General features: G+C 52.4%; 1 protein-coding gene across 2 annotated transcripts in view; it reads right to left on the bottom strand.

The window, feature by feature from the left end:
• SH2D3C (SH2 domain containing 3C) overlaps positions 1-19918 on the bottom strand; it is a 64348-nt gene extending 44430 nt beyond the window's left edge. Inside the window, exons 1-2 of one of the 2 annotated variants that reach the window (XM_075905962.2) lie at positions 19803-19918; positions 12969-13620 (exon numbers count right to left, since the gene is read on the bottom strand). In XM_075905962.2, the coding sequence (XP_075762077.2) occupies positions 12969-13620; positions 19803-19842 (692 nt within the window). In that variant the 5' untranslated portion in view covers positions 19843-19918. Of the gene's footprint in view, positions 1-10413; positions 10631-12968; positions 13621-19802 lie in introns of those variants that run through there. The other variant, XM_014571492.4, reaches the window with a different exon arrangement.
• Between the last annotated feature and the right edge of the window lie 6641 nt (positions 19919-26559).

Raw genomic sequence — 26559 nt, 5'->3', positions numbered from 1 at the left:
GGAGTTAATGACTATCAGAGTGACAGCCGTAAAACATGATCACTGAGCCTTTGGTCACCCAGCGACAGACCATACTGGGGCTGCGCTCTGGGTTCTCCCTGACTCATCCCAGTCAGGCCACCTGCTGGACAATGCCCCAGCAGCAGCTTTACTTTTGAGGAGCCAAAAGCACAGTTCCAGGATAATTCCAGCTGGACGTCCCTCTGGGCAGGCTACTTAGAAAAGCCGTACAGAAGCAGGGGAAGGAGGACATGTGATATGGTACGTGCTCTATGCTAAGGGTCTGCAGGAACAGCAGATCTAGGAATTATACACTTTTTACTCCCTCCGTCCCCTGTGAAACAGAAGAGGGACAGAGTTGTTCCTGCCGGAGGCCATGCTCTAGAGGAGGAAGCTCTGGGTCAGTCAAGGTTACACGGCTTTTCCCAGTTCGGGGAATGACCTGCCTCGGGCAGGCACCAGACGGCCTTGCTAAATAGCTCAGAGAACAAAGATGTTTTCATGTGAAGTTCCCAGAGCACTGGCACCCCCCACTCCCCGCCCAGTCCCCGAGCTCCTGGTGTGGGGCTTTGCATTCCCAATGGGACAGGAGAAGAATGAGGTCTTTCTTGTGGGATCACTCCTCAAATCGGCTTGGGTGGCATGAGCTGGGCCAAGCTCCATATATCTGCTGGATTTGGTGGAGTCTCTGGAGTTCATGGCAGCTGAGCCAGAACCTTGACGCTGTTGGGTGGAATCCTTCCAGGCCCATTAGGGCTGGGACTGAGGGGGAGAGGAGCAGGCAGACCAGGTGTGCAGGCTTCCTGTGTTGGGGGGGGAAGGGGGAAATGATCTTGCAATCACTAACACCCCCTCCAGCTGCTCATTCCTGATTTCCCCTCAGTCAGCCCTGGATTTCCATCCTGCTCTGGGAAGAGAGAGCCACTGGGACAAAGGAGTCACACAAGTGTTTCCTGTGCACCTTCCTGCCCTGTTGGCCCCTGGCTGCTTCCAGATGGAGCACAAGGGAGCTCGGAAATGCGGAAAGGGGTGGGACGGCAGGCCCAGAATAACTCTCAGGCTCATGGGTCAAGAGCCAGACAGTGCCTCCACCCATCCTAGGAAGGCCTGTCTGGAAATAGCCCTCCCCCCACACACTGTGCCCTGCAGGGAGCCAGCCCCACAAGCCAATCTGTTCTCTTTGCTACAGCCAGCTGTTTCTGTTAGGCACCATGGGATTGCTGGCAGGAGAGGCTGCAGAAACTGGTATTCCCAGGCACTCGATGAGCATGTGGCAAGGACTGGATCCTGCTCCCCTTGACATCAGGGGTACAGGACCAGGCTGCGTGCTAGCTGGAGGGAGGGGAAGGAAGGAGTAGCCTGTTTGTAACCGAGTCCCTTCGGAGGGAGTACTTGCTGAAACACCCGATAACCACCCTTTCTTTGCTTGCCCCATCCAGTCACAGGAAAACACCTTTGTTCTCTGAGCTCATTAGCAAGGCCGTCTGGTGCCTGCCTGGGTCAGGTTATTCCCCCAACTGGGAAAGCCCTGTCAGGGCTTCCTCCTTCCTCAGTCAGGGCATGGCCATGGGCAGGAACAGCGTTGTTGCTCTTCGCATTTTATTCCCTCTATTCCCTGTGAAGCTGGACAGTCCCTAGATCTGCGACGGCTAGGGCTTTCTGCTGTCCCTACTGCCCTCTCAGCATACAGCACGTACCATACCAAGAGCCCTCCCTCCCTGGCCTCAGTATGGCTTTTCTAAGTAGCTGGCCTAGAGCAAAGTTCCATCTGAGATCACCCTGGAACTGTGCTTTCAAACAACCCTGGGTGTAACTCGGTGCACTCCTGTCCTGTCTCCTGCCTGTGTGAGGCTGTGATAATTTTAAAAAAAGGCACTGGGGCCTCCAACAGGAGGAAATTACCCCATTGACTCTTAAACCTCCTGAGAACACCCAAATCAGCCAAGCTGGTAGCTATTTAACTACAGCATTTGGGAATCTGTCATTCCCTGGTAGCAGATGTTTAGGCACCTCACTCCCTGCTGAAGTGTTTGCACCTTGAGGGTGTAATGCTGCTGCTGTTTAAGAGCTCATGGCCACAGCATGCAAGCTTAGGGTAAGTGGAGCAGAAGGTTGTAGGCCACTGAAGCTGCAGGGGCAATTTGAGAGACCTGGAATACAGTGACCTGAAGAGAATTTGGCCAGGGTATTGGAGTGACCATCCCAATTCTACCAGCAGCAGGAGCTTATCTTCAAAAAAACCAATCAAAGCCTAAGCTTAGTTTCTTACTCAAAAGTTCCGCCTGCAGAGCCCTGGGTAGGTAACAAAGAATGCCCCCACCCCAGGGCTCTCTTTAGAGGTCTCCCATCTAAGTCCTGAGTTATTGCAACTAGCCTTAGCTTGTCAGAGCTGACAGGGTCACAAGCACAAGGTGACACAGCTGCAAGCCATAGGTATGCTGCATAACACTATAGCTTGGCCTACACTTAAAACTTGTATTGACGTAGCTACGATATTGCATACCTGTGACAGATGTAGCAATGCTGACAAAAGACTGCTTCTGTCAATGAAGCTAAGGGTCCGGAGGAGTGGGGGTGGTTATACAAGCAGCAGAAAAACTCATTCTGCTGCTTTCTGCCTAGGTAGGGTTGCCAGATACTTTCACAAAAAATACCGAACATGGAGAGAAAAAAATTGGTTGAGAAAACAAAACAAAAGCGGGGGACCAAAGTTGTTAAGCCAAAAAAAAAAAAAAAAAAAAAAGCAAAGCCACTGCGCCTTTAAATCCCCGCGCTCCCCACTCCCCCCAGACGCAGCAGGGGAAAGAATGTCCTAAGCGGCCTTCCAGCCGAGAAAAACAGAAAATACTGGACATTTCACGTGTCTGGTATTTTCTGGTTTTTTTTACAGGACAGAGGCCACAAATACCGGACTGTCCAGGCCAATACTGGACACCTGGCAACCCTAGGCATAGGCAGGAGTGGGGAACCTCAAGCCTGGAGGCTGCATCCGGCTCCCGAGACTCAGGGTTCCCGCTAGCATTGCGGCCAGAGCACACACAATTTACTAGCCTGTGGGCCCCCCGGCTCTGGTGTGGGAGGGGAATGTGTGGAGTGTTTTTCTCCCCAGTCGGGGGCCATGTCTGTGAGGATTTGGATGGCTTTTTTTTTGCTTCCCACTTGTGCGTGGTCTCCAACTGACTTTTCTATGGGTCATCGGACCCCCAAACCAAAAAAGGTTCCACACCCTGGCATAGGCTCTGGAGCGTAGCCCAAGCATAGGAATCACGGCTGCTCCCAGCTTAATTTTCCTGTCAGGCGCCAGCTAGTGAGCCATTGGGAAACTGCAGGTTTTAAGGATTCCAGCGGTTCTTTCAGTCTGAAAGATTTGAAGCAGGCTGCCAGGAACTGCATTGGAGGGTGGCGATGCGTTCCCCAAGGGCATGCTACTGTAACCCACACACCTAGGCTACATCTACACTGCAGAGTTTTTGCGCAAAAACTTGCGGAGCATCCACACTACAAGTGTATTTTTGCACAAGAAAAAGTACAGTAGATCGTCAGAAGACAGGGCTTTTTGCGCAAGAGTTATTCCTCTTTCTACAAGGAATAAGCCTTTTTGTGCAAGACCTCTTGTGCAAAAAGGTGTGTGAAGATGGACAACAGAAGAAACCCCTATAGGAAAAAGCACAGGTGCTCTGGCCATTCTGTGAATGGCCATCAGAGCTTTCTTGTTCAGGAGCATCCATGGCAGTCTGGACACTCTCTTGTGCAACAGCACATGGCAGTGTGGATGCACTCTTGTGCAAGAATTTTTTGCGCAAGATCTCTTGCACAAAAAGTTCTCACACAAGAAGCCTGCAGTGTAGACATAGCCCCTGTGCAGTTCACTGTCCCATGCAGTGACACCTAGACCACAGCAACAGATAAGAGCAAAAGACCTCTATAGCAGGGGCTGAGAGGCAGTTGGCTTTTAGCTCAGAGCATAGAGGTTCCTATGCTAAGCTCCACAACAGGTCCCAGGTTCAAATTCACCTGATGACGGTTACCACTACTTGTAGACCTGACTAGGAGCCTTGCTCTTGCTGGTTAGTTGTTCTGGGAACAAAAGGGCTGTTTGTTTTAAACTGTCAATATTGGCAACTGTATGGCAGAGGCCAGGCATGACAGGAGAACTAGTTAGGGGAACAATCCATGCATGACCCTTGCTTGCATCTTGATATGATCCATGAATGGCCTTTGCATCTTTGCCTGTCGGGGAGCATACTGCTGTTGACCTGTTTTAATTATAGTCTGTCAAATGCAGCTCCAGATCTCCTGCTACCTCCAGCAAGCCAAGGAGTGAGCTCAAACACCAGCACTTTGAATCCCCATCAGACTCTGTAAACCAGGCCCGGGGGCAGCCATTTTAATCTTAAAAAAAAAAAAAAAAAAAAAAATGGTGAGCACTTTGTGCCACAACAGTGGGAGAGGTCAGCTCCCGCTCTTCCCGCAGATGGGACCAGCAACCAGGAGAAGCACAGGGGCTAGTGGTTTAAAGACAGCACATCTTTATGAGTGTCAGAACAACCTGATCAGGAAAACTCATTTATAGAGCCCCACACTGGGCATCCATGGGGCCAGATCCCCCCCCTGGAACACCAGGCTCCTCAAATGATGCACAGATAGAAAGCAAATGCGGGCACACATGATGTAGAGAACCATCCCGGGCTCCTGTGCTAGGCTGGAAAGTGCCCACGGGAAAAGCTGACTTTTCAGGCTGCGCTCTAAGGGCCAGCTCTGCCCCCTGCACTGCTTTGAAGGTGGACAAGGGCCTGTATAGGAGGTGCAAGGTCTGGGAAGAATTCTGTTGGTGCAAGAGCAGCACGGCCCTATGTGGTCTCCCCTGGCAGAGGCCAGCAGAGACGGGGTGTGCACCTGGCATGGAAAGTTGCGGATTCAGGGCTGTGCTGTTGCCCTTGGGAGGCTGCCGTGAGTTAGCGCAACCCCAGAGCCTGGCATTTCAATAGCAGTTCAAAGCCGTCTTCGTCCAGTCCCTCCCCCGGGATGCTTTTCCACAGGCTGAGAGTTGCTTCTTACCCATACACTATTACAAACCGCAGTGAGCTGGACATGGTGGGGCCAGCCTGATCTGGCAAAGGACATGCTTAACTTTAAGCATGTGAGTAACCCAAGTGAAGTCATTGTCACTACCCACAAGCTTAAATTCAATCAAGTACCTAGGAGCTTTCCAACCAATGGGAGCTGCAATCTCACAGGCCCATGGCAAACTGAGCCTGTCATAGCAGACAAACTGTCCAGCTTCTGGAGCCAAGAAGGGGAGGAGAACAAGCTGGAGTTTTGCTATTTTGTGGGCTAGATCCTGCCTTCACACACAGGAGCCCATACAAAGGCAAAACCTTAAAATCAATGCCCCCTCACACTTCCCAGTGTGCCTGCATCAGACCCAATATTTCACATTGGTTTGTAAACTTGTAATGGTGTAAATGCGCCAGCTCTATTTTCCACAAACCATAGAAGCATCCGTGGTGTGTGGAGCAACGGTAGCGACTTGTTAGGACTTTCTGTTTATGCTGCACTCTTCCTTTTGCCCCTCTGCAGTGGCTATGTTAGGAGGTAGAAATGATGCAGCCTGGATGAGCCACTTTTACTTTTGTTCTTTCCTATGTTATTTTCTCTAAGCCCTTCAGGCTAAAAGCAAAGGTTTGATCTTAGAATGGGGGAAACATCCCAGCTGGTCTCCTCCATGCTGTTCCAACCTCACTGCAAACTCCTGAGCCTCCGATGTCCCTGGGAGGCGGGTGAGGACTCCTACCTACTTTTACGGCTGAGGGAATGAGTCGTAGACATGAAATGACTTGCCCAAAGCCACAGTGAGTCTATATTAGCCCACCAGAGTCCCTGGCTCTCAGTCCTGCGCTCATTCTGCTCGACCACGCTGCCTTGCAGCAGTTGTAGTGCATACCTAGAGTCAGGTACCTGCTATCCTGTACTGCAGCTGTTAGGAGACAGTGGATGTCAGCCAGGAATCTCTGCAGCCAGGCATGGTATCTGTGCTGTGCGTGCCAGGGCCCGGCATGGAGTCACATTAAGAGCCCCATTGAGCAGTGCCCATCTCATGCTTACACTTATCTCCTGGCTCCAGACTACTACAAATTTCATTCATGCTACATGTGAGGCTGAATATCAGTAGCAAAGCTTCCCGAGAGGGAGATCTACTGGGTTGGTGGGTGCCATCTCTCAGGGGTGTGCATGGAATCCAGAGCCAGACTGTACAAAACACGAGTTGATGCTCAGTAGAACCCAATGCTGCATTGACCCCTGGGACACCCCTGTTTCAAAGCCCATGCTGGCGATTCAGCATGGGTTTCCCTCCTGACCCAGCAGCATCTTAACAGGCTGCAGGGGATCCGCGCCATCCACCCTGCTTGCCACAGTGACCTACACCAAGCTGCAGTATACAGGCTTGGAAGCTGGAGCATGCCATGGAAAACACTCCTGCAGCCTGAGCAAGGAGAAGAGGATATTTCCCTTCTCACTGCCAGCCCAGCTGGCATTTTCCAGGTGATTACAGGATGTCCTGGCAAAGATGGGTTGGGGAGGGATTCTAAAAATCTGCCTCCTCCCTGAATCAGCTGCAAGTTGGCCTCGAGAGGTGCCGGGTCAGAGAAAGACAGGCTGGGGCTTGGGAATCTGTGAGAAAAAACAGAGGATGGGGGAAGGGAGACTCCGGGCAGGAAATTGGGAGCATGAGAGCAGCTGGGAAGCGGAATTTAGAAGGGTCTTGCAAGCTCCTCCAGTGCTCTGCAAAGCCATCAGGCTAATGAACTGCAACACCCGCATCCCAGCATCCGGTGCCAGAGAGACCCGACTTCCACTCAGCGCTTGGGAAGAATGAAACCACTATAAATAACCCCGCTCCTAACTGTAAGCAGATGTAGTGCCTGCGCCTTGGCCCTCAGAGACCCACTACCGGCTGCAACATGCAGAGAGCGGAGCGACTGAATGGCCGGAGGATTCTTGAATGAGACTCAAACATTCTTGAAGCCCATCAAAGCGCCTGGGAGAAATTCCAGAGCTCCCTTTGGAATGAGTCCCTGCTGCCCAGCAGCTCCTTCTGCCTGGCCTGGAATGCTTGGGAGGGAAGGGGGGAGGCTCAGTGGCACTGCCCCAATGCTTGCAGAGACACCAGCCAGTGGAAGGCTGGGGCCTGTTGGGTTCAGCCCCTCAGCGTGTCGCCGTTGGTTTAAAAAATGAGGCATGTTTACTTCCAACTGCTCCTGCTGCAGCTCTTTGCTTTTCCCCACGTGACAGTGATCCAGGTACAAGACACTCCTTGCCCTACCTGCATTTCACATCCCAAAAGTATTCTTAATAGTGTATGTTCCTCTTCCACGCTGTGACATGCTCCAGTAGACAGAGCACTGGACGGGAACTCCGGAGTCTCTGCTACTGGCCTGCAGGGTGACCATGGTCAAGTCACTTTACTAATGAGTGCCTAGGTTTTCTGGTCTATACATTGGGAATAACAATCACTGTCTCCTTATACTGCACTTGATCCATTGATGAAAATGTTATGTATTTGTACCAGGGAGTTTTCAATGCAGATTCTGCAGGGGGCTAGCTAACTGTGTACTAACACTTTCCTTTGGGAAGCACAGTTTTCCATGAGCCCCATGCATATCCACTGTGCTCAGAAAAGTAAAGTTATTTCTTCCAGGGATCTCCTTCTCTGTTGCTCATCAATTACATCATGAATAATTCAGTCTCTGATTAGTCCATCTGGTCACAGTTCACATTCAGGGTGTTACATGTGTCTGTAACACACAAGTCAATGGCTTCACCTGGCAGCTGATTTCTTGTAAAGAAAACATGAACTCCCCAGTGATATTCATGCCTGCATCAGTCTTCTTGGCATTTCAGAAAGGCTTTGTCTAGCACTTTGCAACCCCCTTCCTGCTCCCATAGGAATGGACTGTAGCAGCCACATGCAACAGCAGCGAGGATTTCACTCTCTGATTCCTCTTTCAGCACCACTTGCTCCAGGGGGAATGTGGATTCCCTGCAGTCTCTCCTCCAGTTCAGGAAGCTGCATTTGCTGTGTTATGGTGAATGCACTTGCTTCCAACCTGTCCTAAAGCTGGGCACACAGGTGGGCTGGGGAGAGGCTGAACTCTTCCAACAATGGTCAGACTTACAAAGATTAAAAGCCCCTGACAGATGACAGGCTTGACTGACTCTGGAGGCTACTGTTACAGGACATGCCCCTGAGGATTATCCGGCGGAAGAGATGTGTATATGTTTATACAAGCTTAGCTTGGAAGGTCAATTCCTTGGCAGGATAATACACAAAGGGGAAATGCTAGTCCAGATTTCTTTACGTGGATTATTCCCCAGATGGAGTCTTGGCCCAGGTGCAGGAGTGAGGCGTGGAGATGATCCACATGGGATTGAGAACCTTCCCGGTCAGCAGCTTTTCTGTGCGCTCTGCTAGTGGTGGGCTCCAGAACCCAGCACAACTAGTAAGTCCTTGACTATAGCCTCAGTGTACTGGGAGCAGAGATGGAGCTGTCATAGGGGTGCTTGAGGGTGACCTAGGGAAGCAGGCCCTTTGGGCATAGGCTAAAGGAGAACATCACTATACCCAGCTATGGACATACTGTAGGACCTGTCTGGAGTCTTCATTCCACTTGGCACATCTCCTTAAAGCACCAACCTTCCTCCTGATCGGATTACGGGTGACAAGAATGATAGTCACAGCCTAAACCTGGATGGATGTTTGTGCTCACCGCAGACCTATGCCACCATCTGACCCTGCTTGTGCTTACGAAGGGACCAGGATCAGAGCAGCAGGGGCTACTGCAGGGCAGGGATGGACAGCAGCAAGCGGCTCCCGAGTGGAACAGCAGGAGGTGCTGTAGGTCAAGATTAGTATCCAGTGCTAAAGCTCGCTGAGATCTCGAGGGCCCTAACAGAGAATGTGGCAGAAGTGCATGAAGGCAGCGGGTACTGTGTCTTCCTGCACTGCCCACCATAGCTCATATCCTTGAGCCGAAATGCTGCAGTGAGCTCAGATCAGTGCATTAAATTACAGACTGTCCAGCACAATTCTAAAGCACAAGGAGGGGGGCGTGACAGCAGGACAATTACCCTACAGCTGCCCCCCCGCCATGTGATTCACAGACTATTAGTAAGCCTCAGCCAGCCTGTCACAGCCATGTATCCCTGGCCTCCTCTCCCCATCACTGGAGAAGTGAGATATTCCAGGAAGACAGGCTGGTCTATGAGGATGAGAGTGGGGGAGCTCCAGCAGGAGTTGTCTGTGGAACATCTTCCTCTCCATCTGCAGCCAGGGCCCAGCTGCAGCACAGTGCCGGAGTTCTTATGGGTCACACCAGGATTTGTGTGCTCACTGGAGGTACCAAAGTGTCTGATGTTTCCATGACAGGTACTGACCCGCCCTGCACATGGTCAGCACGGGGGAGAGGGAGATGCTCCCGTCTGCCCAACATTCTCCTCTCCTATCTTCCCAACCAGGGGCACATACTGACAGCAACCCCACTGCCTGCTGTCTCAACCTTCTCCCTGCCCTGGCATTGGAGTCTAGTACCATGAGCCACTGAGTGACAATTCCTGACTCTGCCCAGCTGACTAGGTAAGATGGCAGCAGGCCTGGCCTGAGTCACAGAAACTGCTCAGTGCCTCAGTTTCCCCAGGAAACCGGAACCAGTCATACCTGCAGGGGTTGCCAGCATTAACTGGCTTGGTGCAGATGTTGCTCCTGTTTAAGTGAAAGGGAGTTTGCCTTTAATGTCCAAGGGAGACAGCAGGGCCCCTTCCTGGCCATGTCCTGCCCTGCACAGGGGCTAGGACCGGAACTCTCCTTTCCCCGCGCTAGGAGCCGCTCCTAGCCCCGACCTCTGGGCCAGGAGCCCCGACCCTGCTCTGCTCCCAGCTGTGCAGCCCGTCCTGCCTCCTCGGCTGGCCTGGTCAGGGCTGCAGCCAAGCGGCAAGCGAAGGGAGGGGGCTGCAGCCCGAAAGGGCTCAAGTTCTCCTCCTGGCTGGCCGCCCTGGGGCTGGGACGGGAGCGGTAGGGAGTGAGGTGGGGTCTGCAGGGGTCCCCCCCAGCTCCGCAGGGGCTTTGCCGAGCCTGGACCCGCCCAGGAGCCGGACTGGAGCCAGGGTGTCCAAACTCCCACGCGAGTGCCCCGCAGCGCGGCCCCCAGGCGCTGCCCCTGCCCGCTTTGCGCTCCCAGCGTGTGCGCGCTTCCCACGCGCGAACCTCCCGCCCACGGGCACAGGAGCGGGCCCCCTCCGCCAGGCAGCGCCCGAGGCGCCTCTAGGGACAGAGCCCGGGGGGGGGGGGAGCTTTGCGCCGCGATTTGCGGCCCCCTCCCGCGCCAGCCCGGAGCGCAGCCCACGGGTCACGCTCACCTGCCGGGGCCCGGGCTGTGCTGCGTCCTGCCCACCTCGGTCATCGGTGCCGGCTGCCTGCGCTCCCAGCCGCCGCTCTCATCCGCCCAGAGGAAGTTTGAGCGCTGAACTTGTGGAGGGCTGAGCCGGCCCGGGCCCGCCCAGCTGCCTCTGGCCCTGCCTCCCGCCCTCCCCTGGCCCGGCTCCTGCAGCTGGGAGAAATTCCTCTCCAGTCCCATGCTCCGGGCACCGCAGCGCCCTCCCTAACGAGAACCGCCTGAGCAAACAAACCCCGGAGCCCTGGGAACCAGGCCGGCACGGGGGGAGGGGGGCCGGCAGGGGCCTGAGCTAAGCTCCCTGGGAATCAGGAGCGACTCCACCGGCTGCACGCTGGTGTAAAACCCAGGCACCGGAATCAGGCCTGGCGCAAGCACTGAGCGGCAGGGAAAGAAATCCCCTCCCAGCGAAGCCATGGGCCAAGCTGGTGTAAATAGTGCCCCACTGCTGGCCTGGCCTGGCACCTCAGCTGCGCCTCCATACCGCAGCCACACAGACCCCTCACACTGGGCCGGAGCTCACCACTGTCAGAACAAGCAAACCCAGGTCCATGGAGACGGCTTCCGAGGTAGATTCAAGCAGAGGGTCTGAGTCCCCTGAACCAAGGAAACTGCCCCTCATGTCACGCTACACAGGCCTCTCTCGCGCCCAGCCCCAGCCACATCTCGCTCTGCCGGCGACGCTGGATGGCAGCCCTGAGAGGTGGCTTCTGTGGCGCTGGCAGCTCCTGAGGCAGTGGGGCTAGGGTGTGTGCCCCCCGCCCTCGAAGCTGTGCCTGACAGCAGAGCCTCAGGGAGCTGAGGGGAGACAGAGCAGCCAGAGCCCAGCGAGGCAAGAGCCCAGTTCCCAGGGTGAAGGGTTGTGGCTCACACATAGGCTGTGTCTAGACTGGCCAGTTTTTCCGGAAAATCAGCTGCTTTTCTGGAAAAACTTGCCAGCTGTCTACACTGGCCGCTTGAATTTCCTCAAAAGCACTGACTTCCTACTGTAAGAAATCAGTGCTTCTTGCAGAAATACTATGCTGCTCCCGTTCGGGCAAAAGTCCCTTTTGCGCAAAAGTTTTGCGCAAAAGGGCCAGTGTAGACAGCTGAGATTTGTTTTGCGCAAAAGCACGTCTAGATTGGCCACGGACGCTTTTCCGCAAAAAGTGCTTTTGCGGAAAAGCGTCCGTGCCAATCGAGAAGCTCTTTTCCGAAAATGCTTTTAACGGAAAACTTTTCTGTTAAAAGCATTTCCGGAAAATCATGCCAGTCTAGATGTAGCCTCTGACTCTAATTGAGGAGCCCGGTGAGGAGGGTGTATGTGGAGAAGACAAGGCATACTGCAGCTCCCTTTATAAGGTCACCTCTTTTAGCTGAGTTAAAAGTGAGGGAGGTTTCCTAGGCAAGGGTCCTTATGGCTTTGGGGAACCAGATCCCCACAGCCATCCCAAAGCATGGCAGGGGCAAGCCAGTGCCAGCTGTAACTCCCAGCAGTTGTCCACCCAGCCCAGTTCACCCCCTCCCCGCATTCCTAGCATGTTCCCAAGCAGGGGCCTCCTTTATGGATTCGACATGGGCTCTAACAGTTGTGGTGGAGCCAGGAGGCACTGGGGTGAAGCCCAGGGGCTGTGCTATCCTATCCTCAGGGAGGCACTGGCAGCTGGAGTCTGAGAAACCCCAGCAGCTGAACCAAGATTAGGCATGTTAGGAAAACGACTCTCCTCCCAGAAATGGAAGATGCAGGAGAGAGGAAGGAAGGGCAAGGAAAGAGAAAAGGATAGTGCTACGCAAGGGAGATCTCCAAATCCCTGCTCCCGCATTGCGCCCCGTGCAGCTTCCCCAGCTCCTGGTGCATTTCCCTAGTAGTGGATCATCACTCCAACAAAGCTGCCACTTGAAACTAAACTGAGAACAAGACAAGGGAAGCCAGACTCCGACAGGACTCCGTCCTGAGACATTTCCGTCCAGAGCGGAAGCTGGAAAGACCAGAAATCTCATGGGAAAGTTGGTTCTCATGAAGCTGCCCATCCCCTGCTGTGGACGTGAAAGATTCTAATAAGCAGCCACATTTTCCCAGGTGTTTATGTGAGGGAGTGTTGCCTGCTGGCCAGCACCAAGGACTAAGCGATGAGCCTCCTGGGTTCAAGGCTAGATGTGTCACTGGGATCAAGTTTCTTTGTGGCTCAGGTTTCCCATGTGGGTAAAATAATATCCCCCTAGTCTCCACAGATGTGGGGGTGGAAAGTATTTAGCACCCCTAGCTGGCCAAAGACAGCATTATTACCACCTCTGGAGAAAACCCATCACTAAATATAAAAAGAGTTGACCCAAGCCTTGGAGAGGCTCAATACTGCAAAGTGCTGAGTGCTCTGGTCATGATCCAGCCACATGCTTCAGTATGCAGGTGTGTCATGCAGAGCTACACAGTTGCTTAAATGCTTTGCTGAGTTGGAACCAAAGCCCTCCGCCCCTGCAGGGTTGAGCCCTCATTTAGCAGCAGAACAGCTATTGGAGCAGTTGTGCCAAGCTGTGTCTTACCTCCCTTGTGGGCTCTCCAAGGAGGCAAGTGGCAGCTCCTCCTTCACACCTTCTTTTCCTTCCAGCCAGCCAGGGTCTTGTAACAGCTCCGGTTTGGTACAACCAGTTCCAGTAGCTTGGAGAGGCTCCTGGGCTGGGCAGGCAGCGTGTCCCTTCCCCATGCACGCAGGTGCCTGCTCCGGTGGGTTGTTCTCCAAGGAATCTGTTAATGACCCACCTAGGCTGGGGCTGTTATTCGATGGCAAAGTCTCAGCTTTTCCAGCTGCCGAAGAGGCATCTGCTGCCGGGCTAGAGCCAGCAGGAGCCACTGACTCTGAGACGGCTGATGGAGACATGCCAGGGGCTCTGCCACCTGAGGTTCTTCTCTCTCGGTTGCTTTGGGAGTTCTTGGTCTGCTTCCCTGTCTTGCTGGCCCTGGGCATTGTCCCCATGTGGCTGTACATGTCAGACGACCTGGCATAGGGGGATGGGCTTTTGGGCACGGTGTTCAGGTCATCCTGAGTGCTCTCCACGGGCCCCTCCAGGAAGCTGTTGGGGTGCAGGGTCCCTGCCCCCAAGCTGTCTGGGGTGCTGGGGGCGACAGACACTCGCCTTAGAGTGAAGGCTCGAGGGATGTTGCTCAGGCTCCCAAAGCCTTTGAACTTAAATAACTCTGGAAAAGGAAAGGAAACATGATGTGGGGTTACTCCCGGGAAGAGGCAGGTCCCAAGGTCTGGATTAGCTCTTGGTACAGCCTGGGGCTAAGCCCACAGACAGGAGCGTAGCTCAATGGAGTTGCACTAGAAGAGTGAGATGCCAGCCAGCCTGACTCCCCACACCCCCAGGAGTGTCACTGAGGTAGCGTGGTCTAATGGCTAGATCATCAGACTGGGCCTCAGTTCCATTCCTGATTCAGCTAATGGTATCATTGCCTCATGCCTCAGTTTCTCCATCAGTAAAAGGGGAAAAACATACTGGCCTCCTGTGAAAACAGCTTTGAGCTCACTGGATACTAAGCTCCATGTAAGTGCTGGGGAGTGTTACTATTTACAGCTGTGCAAGATAATGCCAATGGGAATCCTTCACTGGCTCTCAAAGGGCTGCTTGGGTTTAATGAACACTGACAGCACAAGAGGTAAAGCAAAGGTGGGGGGGAGTCCGGCCCCTTGACTCCCACAGCTGCAATGGGAAGGAATAAGAGTTTTCCAGAAAGAAGTGGTGCAGCAGCTCTCAGGCGCTGTTGGTGGGAGCTAGTCTGGCAGATGTGTTTCCTTGCTCGAACTGAGGCGCATCAAACCAGGGAAGAGGACAGCTCCTCATTCTGCCCAGGTGAGCCACTGCAATCAGGGCTTGCTGCCAATCTGTGCCCACTGGCTGCAAGTCTGGGACCTATCGCAGCTCAGCTTTGCTGGGAAATTTGGGCCTCCTCTGTGTCGTTTGCTGGCTCTAGGGCCATGTTTCATCTTGGCTCTGGGGAGAAGAAGCTTGATAGTTTTTCCTAATATCCAATATACAATTCTATTTCCCTAGGAGGTGGGGAAGCACTGGGATGGGTTCCCAAGGAAGGTGGTAGAATCTCCATCCCTAGAGGTTTTTAAGTCCTGGCTCGAGAGAGCCCTGGCTGGGATGATTTAGTTGGGGTTGGTCCTGCATTGGGCATTGGATTCAATGACCTCCTGAGGTCTCTTCTAACCCTATGACTTATAGGGGTCTGATGACTGCTCTGCTCAGGGAAGGGGAGCCCAGAGATGCAAGGAGGATGCTGGGGGTTCTAAAGAAGGGGACCCAGCCCCACCAACAAACCAGTCTCCGTTTCTTCCTGCTCCTTTCCCTGCTGTTAGCTTGATGGGGTTTTAAGGGCCCAACTCAGAGCTTGTTTCCTCTCAGCTCCCCAGGAGTTGGCCCTAAATCTAACTGTTCATTGCCCCACTGAGAACACTCCCAAGTCTGTGCCCAGAGTGGGCAGCAAGGTGCAAAGAGACTCCCAACCAGCCAGAGGAATGTGAACAGGGCACCTAGCAGCCCTGCTCCCACCCCTACACTCTGGTTCCCAGCCTCAGCAAAACAGTGACAGCTGCATGTCTCTGGCAGCCGAGTGAACCAATAACATGCCTCCCCCATTCCCTTTTTGTGCCAGAGGCTTCGCTTCCTTTGATCCAGGCTAAGAGGCCAGAAACAAGCCAGGAGAGATGGCAGCAATCAATAGAGCTCCTAGGAACCACCTTTTGGAAATCTCCTCTAGCCCAGTTAGACCAGTGTCTTGTGCCTGCTGGCAGAACCTGGTTCCTTTCTGCCCTGTGCCTTTCTCAGCAGGGCTTCTTCTGCTTCCCGGTGACAACGGTTGTGAATCCCAGGGTTGCTCTGTACTGTTGGGGTTTTGTGTGTGCTCTGCACAGTGTGTAATAATCCAGCGCTTTCAGGGGTTACTCGGCTCAGAGCCTGGGCATGTTAGTTAAACCGGAGTCCATGCAGGGGGGACACAGCCTGTGACTGGACACATCCTCTGTAGGTGGGGCTGGACCAGCTCCAGCAGAGATGTCGCTGGCGTCCATGGCTGTGCGCTGGGACTCGCCCCAATCCTGCCTTCAGTGACATTGGGCAGCATCCATCCCCATCAGTGACAAGATACCTGTATGACTGGGGTAGGAGTGGGCTTGCTTCTCTGCCTTTCACCCTCTGTCATCGGTATGACCATTTGCTGCCTGCGACCATGTGCTGCAACCCCACAGTGGCCACCACCCTTACCTGAGACCCTTTAGGTGGAAAAGCCTTTGCCCGACTGTGGGATGAAAGACTTGTTAATTCCCTTGCTTCTGTTCCTTGCTCACCCCCGACAGGGAGAGAGTCCTGCCCCCACCTCCGCAGCTCAAGTCCTGCCCACTGCGCCCACTCTGGGAGTGACCAGACAGCAAACACAGGATAAGGGACCCTCCAAAGGGAGGGAAGTGGGGTGGGCTCTGGAGTACCCCAGGGGATACAGCATTGGGAGCACAGGGTGGTGGTGTAGAGTGACCCTTGGCTCCCACTCCACCCACCCAGCTGCCCCAGAGATAGAGTTGGTTCCTGCATTAGGAAGGCAGGGTAAGAGACACTCTGAAGGGTAGAAGGTTCTGGAGTGGCCAAGGGGGTAGGTCATTCACCTGAAGACCACAGGATGGTGGGTTCAAGTCCTGCTCACTTCTAGCAGTCTAAGCTGCCTACTGCAGGAGCAACCAGACAGCCAACCCTGGATAAGGGATCCCCAGGAGGTGGGATGGACTAGCAGATAGGGCACTTGCCTGGGGAGGGCTGGGCTGTAGGCCTAAGCCACACCCTGGGAGTAGCCAGACAGCAGCCCTGCACCACTTCTGAAACAGCTGGCATGTACAGCAGTAGCTTCATGTGCTGCCTCTTATATACAGGCACCAACCCCACTGGCTGCAGTTCTCCATTATTGATCAATGGGAGCTGCAGGAGTGGTGTCCACAGGCAAGGAGACCCCCTGCTCTGACTTTCTCAGGGGCTGCAGGGACAAGCCAGCCCCCTCCAGAAGCACAATTACCCCAGGGATAATTACTCCAGATATGACAGGTTAGGCATTTTAGAACTCACTACTCAAAGAATTACATTTAAGCATAAGAGAGAAATGAAAGTTATGAATTGCACAGACCAGTCAAATCCAAAAAGAACCCACTTTGCAAGCAGTAAAAGTAGTAGCAACCCCCCATGTACGTATTGGGTCAGGAGATGAGAGGGAAGGACAGTGCGTGTTTGTGAGAATGACAGACACACACACACACTGTGTGAGAGTGATAGAGATTTGCATTGCCAAGCTCCCTCCATCCCCTCCTCTCTGTGTGGAGATGGGGTACAGAAGTGGGGGGAGGAGAGACACCCTGACATCAGCAAACCCCCCTCTCCCATCCTACACAGTGCACAGCAAGCAGGAGGCTCCCAAGGGGCAGTTCCAAGGCAGAGGGCAAGAGCAGCATGACAGTAGGTAGTTGTGTATATCAGTGCGAACAAGATGGTGTAGCTGTGTTTGTGTGATAGCATGCACATATGTCAGTATACATGGGGGACCATGTGCCTGTGAGAGTATGAGCATGAGTGTGTAGCTGGGTACGTGGTTGCTGTGTAGAGGGGACCATGTGACCATGAGTGTGTTTGTGGGTACATGTGATGCTAGATTGCAGTGTGGATGGGACCATGTGATCATGATGTGTGTGTATGTGGGTATGTGTGGGGCTGGGTTGCTGGGTGGATGTGGGACCATGTGACCATGAGTGTGCATGCAGGTACATGTGGGGCTGAGGTGCTGTGTGGGTGCTCATGTTTACAAGAGTTTTCCTCTAAACTAGTTCAGCATGCAGTTCAGCCTGCATTGAGCGAGAAGCATGTGCTACGGGAAGGATATCATCTGCCCACTTCCTAAGCTAAGCGAGTGAACAACTAGACCCTCTTGATCACTGTTTTCATCTCCCCGCTGCCACCTGCTATGCTGGGTGCAGAGCGTTAACCCGAGGCCTATTTATAACCCATACAGGATGGGTTGGCCTCTCACATCCCAGCCCTTTGCCCCCAGCTCTGCCCTCCCTGTCTCTTTGTGTGTGTCACACATGAGAGCGGAAGGCAAGCTCGCTGCTGCTGTAACCCCAGTGCTGAGTTGTGCTAATTGGGAGAGCAGGGACACGTCTTTGTGTGGCATTACCCCCTCCATATGCCACACACGTGGTTCAGGGAGCCAGGGCTGACCTTACCATGAGGCAAACTGAGGCAGCCGCTTCAGGTGCCATCTTGTGGGGGGGGGGGGCGCCACTAGGAGCCAGAGTGTAGAAAATTGTGTCTGCTGCTGGTGCATATGTATTCTCTCTGCCCTAGATGCACAGAGATGGTGGAGTGCTGTGCTGGAGGAAGGAGGGCACAAGAGGCAGGCGAGGGAGCATGAGGACATCATTTGAGCTCCCTGCCTCAGTGGCCAAAATGTTTTGGGCCAACCCTGCAGGGAGCAGCTAACTGGGCAGCCTGCTGGGACTGCTGTTTTCCCTACTATGAGGCGGCAGTGGTGTTCCAGCACAGCACTTAGTGTTGTGCCCAAGGTCAGGCAGTTAACCTGTGGCACAACCACAAGTAGCACCCGGAATCCTGACTCCTAGATCTGAATTTCACACTTAGATCAAGCCCCCTATAATCACTTGTCCATGTCAGAGAGGGGGCTAGCCTATGCACAGAAGGATTTAACTCACTTTTATGGTTTAGATGCATGACAGTAGCAGTGAGAGGCCCCCTATTGAAAGGCCTCCTCATGCTTGGGCTGGACAAATACCTAGGGAGATGGTCCCTGCCCTGACACTGTCCAATCTGAACAGACACAGCCCAGGAGTCGGACGCTGATGCACAGAGAGAGAAAGGGGAAGGCTGCAAAGCAAAGGCAGAGGGGCAGCTAACTGTCATTTGTGCCTTTGGAGCTCTCCCCCACCTGACTTGCCCAGCATCATGCAGGAAACCAGTAGCAGAGTTGAGAGTGGAATCTAGATCTCGAGTCCCCGTGCAATACTTTAACCTCCAGACCATCCTTCTCCTCTGGTGGTGGTGGAAGGGGACTCTACTGAAGGGGGCAATCGATGGATTTGTTGAGAGGGGCATCCAAAAATTGCTGTGTCCTTGGATGGTTGAGTGGTAAAGGCAACTCTGCCACAGACATCACTTCAGGCCACTGGGCCTTAGTTTCCCTCCTCCTCCAAATCAGGGATAATCCTTCCTTGGTGGGGCTGTTGTGAGGCGAGATTGGTTCATGTTCGCAAAGCACTGAGTGATTCTGGAAAGATGATTCTGTGCAAAGTCTCAGGGCAGGCACAGAGCATTTGGAAATGGGGGAACAATGCGTATTTAAATTCTAGCCTCATCATCTCAGGTCAATTGCGTATGAGGGAGGCTTACCGGGAAGCAAGTTTGTGAGGGGGCAGAAAATTAAATTATGCTGGGGTAGCTGCCTTTAAGGGCTGTGGGGAAAACCCCAGGTCTGTGGGTAAGAGCAGAGTTCAGCTCACAGCTGCTGCGGGTTAGTTTCCTCTGATACCAACTCCAAAGTAAAAACAATGAGAAGTCCTGTGGCTCCTTAGACTAACAGACTTATTGGAACATAAGCGTTCGTGGGCAAAGACCCACTTCGCCAGAGTGTTTATTTCCCTGAGGACACGAAGGTGAAATCCTGACCCAGTGAAGTCAGTGGGAAAACTCCCATTGCAATGAGGCCAGAGTTTCAGCCTTAGCTTAGACACACTGGGGTCAGTTTGAGGTCCACACAGTCCCACCGTGGCCCATAGCTGCTGGCTCATGTGTTCTGTGCGCCCTGTCCAGGTACAGGATGCTTCCGGAGTCCCTGGGCCCCGTGGTGCTCGGGGGGGGGGGGGGGGGGGGGAATTAGGAGACACCTCTCCTGTGCTTCTCTCAGCACCCAGATTTACACTGGTTGAAACCAGCCTGTCCCAGCTCAACAGTTGAGTGCAGTGAGGGGCTGATAAACTGGGTTGTTTTCTATCCCACAGCCTGTGAGGAGTAGGATCAGAAACGCACTAGGTCCTCTCAAAGCAAATCCAGCCCCATCCAAATCAGCCCCAGAGCCTCTGAGAGGACACAGCCCCTGGCAGCCACGAAACCACTGAGTGTATGGGCAGTTTGTGTCCTCTGCTCGGCTGGCTCCCCTGGAAGCAATGCACAGCCCCATGGGGGGGCTGAGACGCAGAGTACGTGCCCACACACCCACCTGCTGCACTCTCCCCCTCCCACAGCCCCGCCAGTCCTCCTGGCCGTGCCTGACGGCTGAGACAGGCACAGGCACACGAGGCCAGCCACACGTTCCCCAGAGCTACTCACTGAATTTTTTGAAGGCTCCTTTCTTCTGGTTCTCTGCCATTTTCAGCTGCTGATGGAGCCACCGAACCCACAAGGTCTGAGTTTATAAACTTTCCTTAAGCCCTCCCCTCCCTTCCTCTTCCCCGCCCCCGCTTTCTCTTTCACTCAGCGTTTCCTCTGTCTTTAAAAAATGCCACCATCTACTCACGGCCCCTGCCCCGTCCCATGCTGGGGATATCGCCCTGTTGTCACCACTGGCCCTGCTGGCCTGCCTTCCGCTCACACACAGGCACCAGGGGCTACCTTTTAGCTGTAATTTGCTAGCAGCTGAGCAGGGCCAGGGCCCTGGGCACTTAGGAAAACAGGGCCTAGGTCCCCCAATCTCATATTCATATCTGCTCTTGCATTGGGCAGCACTCAAAGCTTTCAGGCTGAGGTGGGGAAGGGGGAACTACCAGGCCTTTCTAATTCCCCTCCCCTGTGTTTTGGGACATCCTCTACCCTGGATCTACCAGAGAGGTTTCTACTGAGCAAATGTTGTCTGGCTACTGACACTGGACAAGGAGGAATCCTCACAGCAACTTTTAGGGCCTGATCCCAGGCCCAAGGCTTGGCTCTGCAGAGTGGAGGGTCACCGTGGAAGAGGCCTGCTCTTGGGAGGCAGTTCTCCAGCTGGTGTTAACATTTGTCAGGTTGATGTTGCCCATCCAAGCCCAGAGATTAGGCCATCTGGCCCTGTCACTGTGGTCTGGGTTGTGAAACAATAGAGGAGTGACACATAATGACAGTGCAATCAAAATGCATTTTCAATGGGTCCCTAAGTGCTTTCACAAGCTTTGCTTACTGATTGCACCTTGCAAACAATGCTCCTTTACACTGGGGTACCTCTAGAGCAGGGGTGTCCAAACTTTTTTCAAAGAGGGCCAGATTTGAGGAAGTGAACATGCGTGAGGGCCGACCATTTTGCCTGACATTCTTTGAACCATTAAAATTAAATGCAAATTAACTATTTTATGCAAAGTTTATTGCAAACAGCATACTTTTCATTTCGTCACATGGATGACAAATCTAAACAGGTGTTAAATCACTCTGCCTTTCATATCTGAAGGCCAGATGAAAAAAAAATCCAGGAAGCTGAAATATATGTCAGGAACATTGTAAAGTACATTACATATTATTGGTAATAAAGGTTGTCTGTCAACTTTTAAGTTCAAAAAATATGAACAGGAACATAACACCAAGTATACATGTTGTGTCCAAATATATTTATAACTGATTTAGACCAACTGACATTAACTGAGATTTTACAATGTATTCATCTCAATACATATGGATTCATTGGGGGCCATAAAAGATAGATATTGCCAAATTACCTGTGGGGCCGTATTAAACCAGAACACGGGCCGCAATTGGCCCGCGGGCCAGACTTTGGACATGCCTGCTCTAGAGCCACCCCTCTCACTGCCATGGATTGGTCCAAGTTCTGGAGACTGGAACTTTGGTCTATGCGCAGGAATCAATCTTCCCAATGCTGAAATGCAGCCGCCTCTTGTATGAAACATGAGAGTTGTTAAATTCTACACAGTGATTTCTGACAAGAAGTGAAGAAGAATTCTGAAGGGCGCAAGGAATATTCATAGTAGTAAGACTCATAATGAATAATAATAAATCAGTAAATGCTAATTATTTAAATTGAATAATAAATGCAATGTACTTAAAGAACCTTTCATCCAAAATCTCAAAGCACTTTACTGAGGTGGGTGAGTAGCCTAGGAAGGAGATATTTAAGAGCAGGTTAGACAAACATCTGTCCGTGATGATTTAGACAGTGCTTGGCCCTGCCATGAGTGCAGGGAACTGAACTTGAAGATCTCTTGAGGTCCATTCCAGGTCTAGTAGTCTATCATTATGCCTGTTTTACATGTCTCTGTGATTAGAAAGAAATGTGCATCGGAGAAAAGACGTGTGCACGTACATACCCGCATGCCCACACCACCTGAGATTAGATCTGAGGGCTGCGCTTAGCCCTTTCAGTGGAGCCAGGCAGTGAATCTGATCTGGCACCAATAATTCAGCCAGTGAGTTCCTAACACATAAGGAGAGGTGTGAACCACCGAGCCCAGTTATGGTCCCAGGAGCTGCTGTCTTAGAGCCGGTGTGACAGACACCCCTCCTCCCCATGTGTTATGAAATGGACTTATGAACGCAAATATACATAACTCCAAGATACTTTGGACAAATTGCACTTCATGTAACCTATCAATCTTAGACAGAGCCAGCGGATTCAGACATTATCTTATTTTGGTGTATGCATCATTCTTATGTGTAAAGTCAGACACATGGTGCATGGAATGCTTTATGAGTTTAAATGCGTCAATGGAAAGCCACCTTAGTACACCCCGATGGCATCAAGTTTTACATGAGCAAGCAGCTCGGCAGAAATCAGAAATGGCACTCCCTGGACGGCGGCGAGGTTGAAGTTAAGGTTGGCTGTGCAAGGATGGATCCAACAGGACTGCAGTCAGAGGGTGTTTTGGGTTGGCCTCTGGGAGTCAGACAACAGCTGTGTGCCCCACAGCTGGGTCTCCTCATATTTCTGTGCAGTTTAACCAGCGGCAGCCTCAGCAGCCCTGCGGAGAGCCCCGTGTGGATAGAGAGTTCCCGTGAGCTGCGTGCCCTGGGGAAGCAGTAGCCCTGAACAGACCCTGATGGGCATGAGGCTTTGGAACACAGAAAGGGAAACCAAAGCTCTGAGCTGGCAGGCTCCTGCTCTCTGCAAACCTGGCCTGGGTTGGTGTCGCTCAGAGCCAGGCTTAACACTGCGCTTTCCTGGGCCCAGGGAGGGGAGGCTTTGTACCTGGGCGATGGCAATGCCGAGGGGGGCTGCAAACTCCTCTGGACGTTAGAACCAAAGGATTGTCCAGAGGACCCTTGGCCAGAGGCTGTGGGGTAAAGGTCAGTGGCTGGGGAGCCAACCTCCAGCTTTTCTTTGGCCTGGCTCCATGGCTGCCAGGTTTTTATCATGTTGGTGGTGCCCAGAACGGGTCCAAGCAGAGCTGCCAGTGGGTGGGATGTGGTGGTGGGGAGGTGATCAGGGCTGGTGACAGAACTGTGCTCTTTGCCAATGTGCATTGGTAAATTCTGGCTCCTTCTCAGGTTTAGGCTGGCCACTCCTGGCGTAGAGGGAACGCTGCCCTGGACTCTGCATTAGGGTTGCCAGGTGTCTGGTTTTTGCCTGGACAGTCCACTATTTGTGGCCCCTGTCCGGTTAAAAATACCAGACCTTTTTTGTTTTGCTCAACAAGTTTGGTCCCCCCCCCCCCCTTTTTTTTTTCTCAACCAATTTTTTCCCACCATGTTTGGTTTTTTTTGTGAAAGTATCTGGCAACCCTACTCTGCATCCACTTGAAGTGTGCCCCCCCACCCCAGACAACAGGGCTGGAGACAGTTGCCCAGGTCTGTCCTAGGGATATGACAGCTGAATATTGGAGCATGGGCACAATGGGCCCATGTAACTCACACCCAAAGGTTGGGGCCCTCTTGCCCTGTAGGTGGGGAAGAAACCTTGGGGCAGGTCAGGGCAGGAGAGTGCAGCATAGGTGTCGAGTTACTGTTGCCAGAGAGCACTTGCTATTGAGTGCGCCAAGAGGTGGGTGCCACATACACAGGGTTTGTTCCACCCCCTCACACCACAGTCACCTACTCTGTCCTGATGGCCAGAGAGCTCCTCATCTCCCTGGTGCCCTGACCTTTTTTCGGAGAGCTAAGGCTGTCCTGGCCATTCCCGTGCCCCTTTTGTTTGCTGGAAAAGTGGCGTGTGCCCCTCAGAATCATGCCCAGCAGACACACACAGCTACAGAGGGAGCTACTGGATGGCTAAGCTGAGGCACAGAGACAGTAAATGCCATAGTTATGCAGGGAATTTGTGGCAGGCTTGGGACTTGAACCCAAGACACCTGAGTCCCAAATCAACGCCTTAAACACATGGGTCTCCAGGGGCGGATATACGGCAGGGCGAACAGGGCGGCCGCCCCGGGCCCTGCGCTTCAGAAAGCCCTGTGCATGTGCCGTGGCAAAGGGGGGCCCCGCGGAATTATGCTGCCCGGGGCCCTGCAAAATGGTCATCTGCCCCTGAGGGTCTCCATACAGAACTGTCCTTAGGATTTATAGGGGCCTACATAATACTAGCAAACTGATGTCCCTATGCCAGACAGCGGCTGAATTTTGAGAGATGTGATTTTTATAATCTTCAGCACCACACTAATGAAATATGTTTATAGCAAATTTTAAACAAAGCTATATAGACTAACATAGTAAATTCAGAAACTGACTATATACCTGGGGTTGGCAAATGCCTGTTAAATAGCTTAGTTGGCACTTGAATGGCTCTTTCACAGGTTCAAAACGTTCTGCTAATATCCTTGACAATTTTTTTTTTCACTTTTAAGTTAACTTTTTCTCAGGAAGAAGTGAAGCCACAGAAAACAGAGATAGGAAGAGGTCTGGGGTAGACATTAAGACCCATTGGTGGCCCAAATTTTTGGGTGCTCTACGCAACTATGTATTCTGTGTATGGGTAAATGTCTCCATGCCCCTTTCTGCATGTACAGCATTGGTATTGTGGTATGAAAGTCTTGGAATAGGTTGTGCTTTCAAACATTCTCATTTGCCCAGGAGATAATACAATGCTGTCCGTTTGCAGAGTGATCAAAGCTCTCTCTGTCTGTCTCCCATGAGCCTACAAAGCTGTTGAAAGCACTAGGACAAGGAACGGCAGGTATTTCTGCTGTGTGCCACTCAGCCCAAGGGCAGGTTGGATTTTAGCGCTAATATCCATGTTTGTCACCAAATTCTCTTAGCCTCCCTATTACTAACCTGGTTTGTGCCCTACATGCAATGACTCATGGCTGAGTCAGAAAGCAAATCGCAGGGATGCAGAAGGAAATTTTATTTTTCTGTCCTAGTACACTGCAGGTCTCCTGAGCTGTGTGGGAGCAGGTACTTGTGGGGTGTTATGGGGTCAGGTTCAGTGTTTCCACTAATTTTTTCCATCTGTGTGCAGAATAAATGTTATGATGTGCACTGAGGCATGTGCAGATGTGCACCACCAGTAGAAACACATGCTGCCAGCTGTGGCTCTCTGCTAATTAGCTGGGCAGGGCAGCACTGGAATCCCTCTTTGGTGGCCATCCAAGCATTCAGCTTACAGAGAACACTGGTCAAGAGGATGCCCGAGTGTAACCGTTCACAGCCTTGATCCTGAGCCCAGATGTTAGATCGGGGCTCACACCTACCTCTGTGTTTGTGAAGGGTCTTGTGCTGCCGTATGGTTCTTTTGTGCCAGGTGATGTGGGAGTTCCCCATTGCATGAGGGGCTCTGCTTGTGCCTGGGCTGGATCTGCTGTCTGGATACACATACATCATCAGAACCCAGGCCCAGCGACCTGGCATTTCTCCCCAGCACTACATTAACACCAGGTTGTTGCATTTTCCTCTTGCTGTTTCTGGACGTGCATCTAAGGAATCACCTCCCCCACAAGATGAGCTCACTCTGCTCTTGTTTGTTGTGGCTCTTCCTGCCAAAGGCCCCAGAGGCAACGGAAGAAATCTACTCACCGGCCCCTGACGTAGGGAAATGATAGAACAGGATGGAGAGCGGCAGCCTGGGCCCCGACGGCTCACTCCTGCGTCTCAATTAAATGCCCGAGCCAGGAGAGGTGATGAGTCATGGGCAGTGGCTCCCGTGCATGTGCCGGGGAGCTGGCACACAGTGTTCCCAACGTGAGTGCTCTCCCCACGGACTATTCTTCAGAAACAAATGGCCTGATCAGCCTGCCAGGCTCAGGAGAGCTGCTTGTTGCTCTGTGTCCACAAAGAGATGGGACAGTTCTGGGTAGTGAATGCCAAGCCAAACCACAAACCACAGGGTCACAGTGGGATGCCAGTCACTGGTGTCCTTCGTAGGGCTCTCTCTGATGCATCCGCACACTGTCCTGTGCACACCCTCTCCTGCCTCTGGTTCACGCATAGATCTCGAAGAACCCTCAAAGGCAGGACCTGCGTTTGCAAGAGTGGCTGCTAGTTTGGGATGGGGAAGGTAAGTTAGGGTTGATTTTAAGAGGCGCCAAGAACTAAGAGCTCCCAGTGGCACCTCCAAAAAGCAGGTACAAGTCTCTCCGGCCAGGCACACAAAGCCAGAGGCCACTTTTGAAAATTTCCCCCCAAGTTACATTGTGGCTTAGTGGCCAAGCCACTATAAAACAGGAATACCCGCTCTTCCCACTAGGCAAAACTTTTTAACAAACAGGTTTCAGAGGTAGCCATGTTAGTCTGTTTCAGCAAAAACAAGGAGTCCCGTGGCACCATAAAGACTAAACATTTGATTATAGCATAAGCTTACCTGAGCTGCAATTCACCTTATCAGATGCATGAAGTGAAACTCAAAGGAAACAAATAGGGGCATAGAGATGGGAGTGTTACATCATGGCTAATTCAATCAGGATGGATGTGGATAAGAAGGTGAGAATACTTAAAATGGAAATTTCCTACTATCTGATTCCTTTGCCTTTCACTTCATGCATCTGATAAGGTGAATTGCAGCTCATGGAAAGCTTGTAGTGGGTTTTACCCAGGAAAGTTCATGACCCCATATATTTTTGTTAGTCTCTAAGGTGCCACAGAATTACTTATTGGTTCATAATACAATTGTTAGCCCTTAAGGACCCCTTATTGTTTTTCCTAAATAACATTAATGGTTTCACCTTGGAGATGAGACTGG

This window comes from Pelodiscus sinensis, chromosome 23 (genome assembly GCF_052426305.1).
Source record: "Pelodiscus sinensis isolate ZL-2025 chromosome 23, ASM5242630v1, whole genome shotgun sequence".
Taxonomy (NCBI): domain Eukaryota; kingdom Metazoa; phylum Chordata; order Testudines; family Trionychidae; genus Pelodiscus; species Pelodiscus sinensis.
This window is presented reverse-complemented; position numbering and strand designations above follow the sequence as displayed.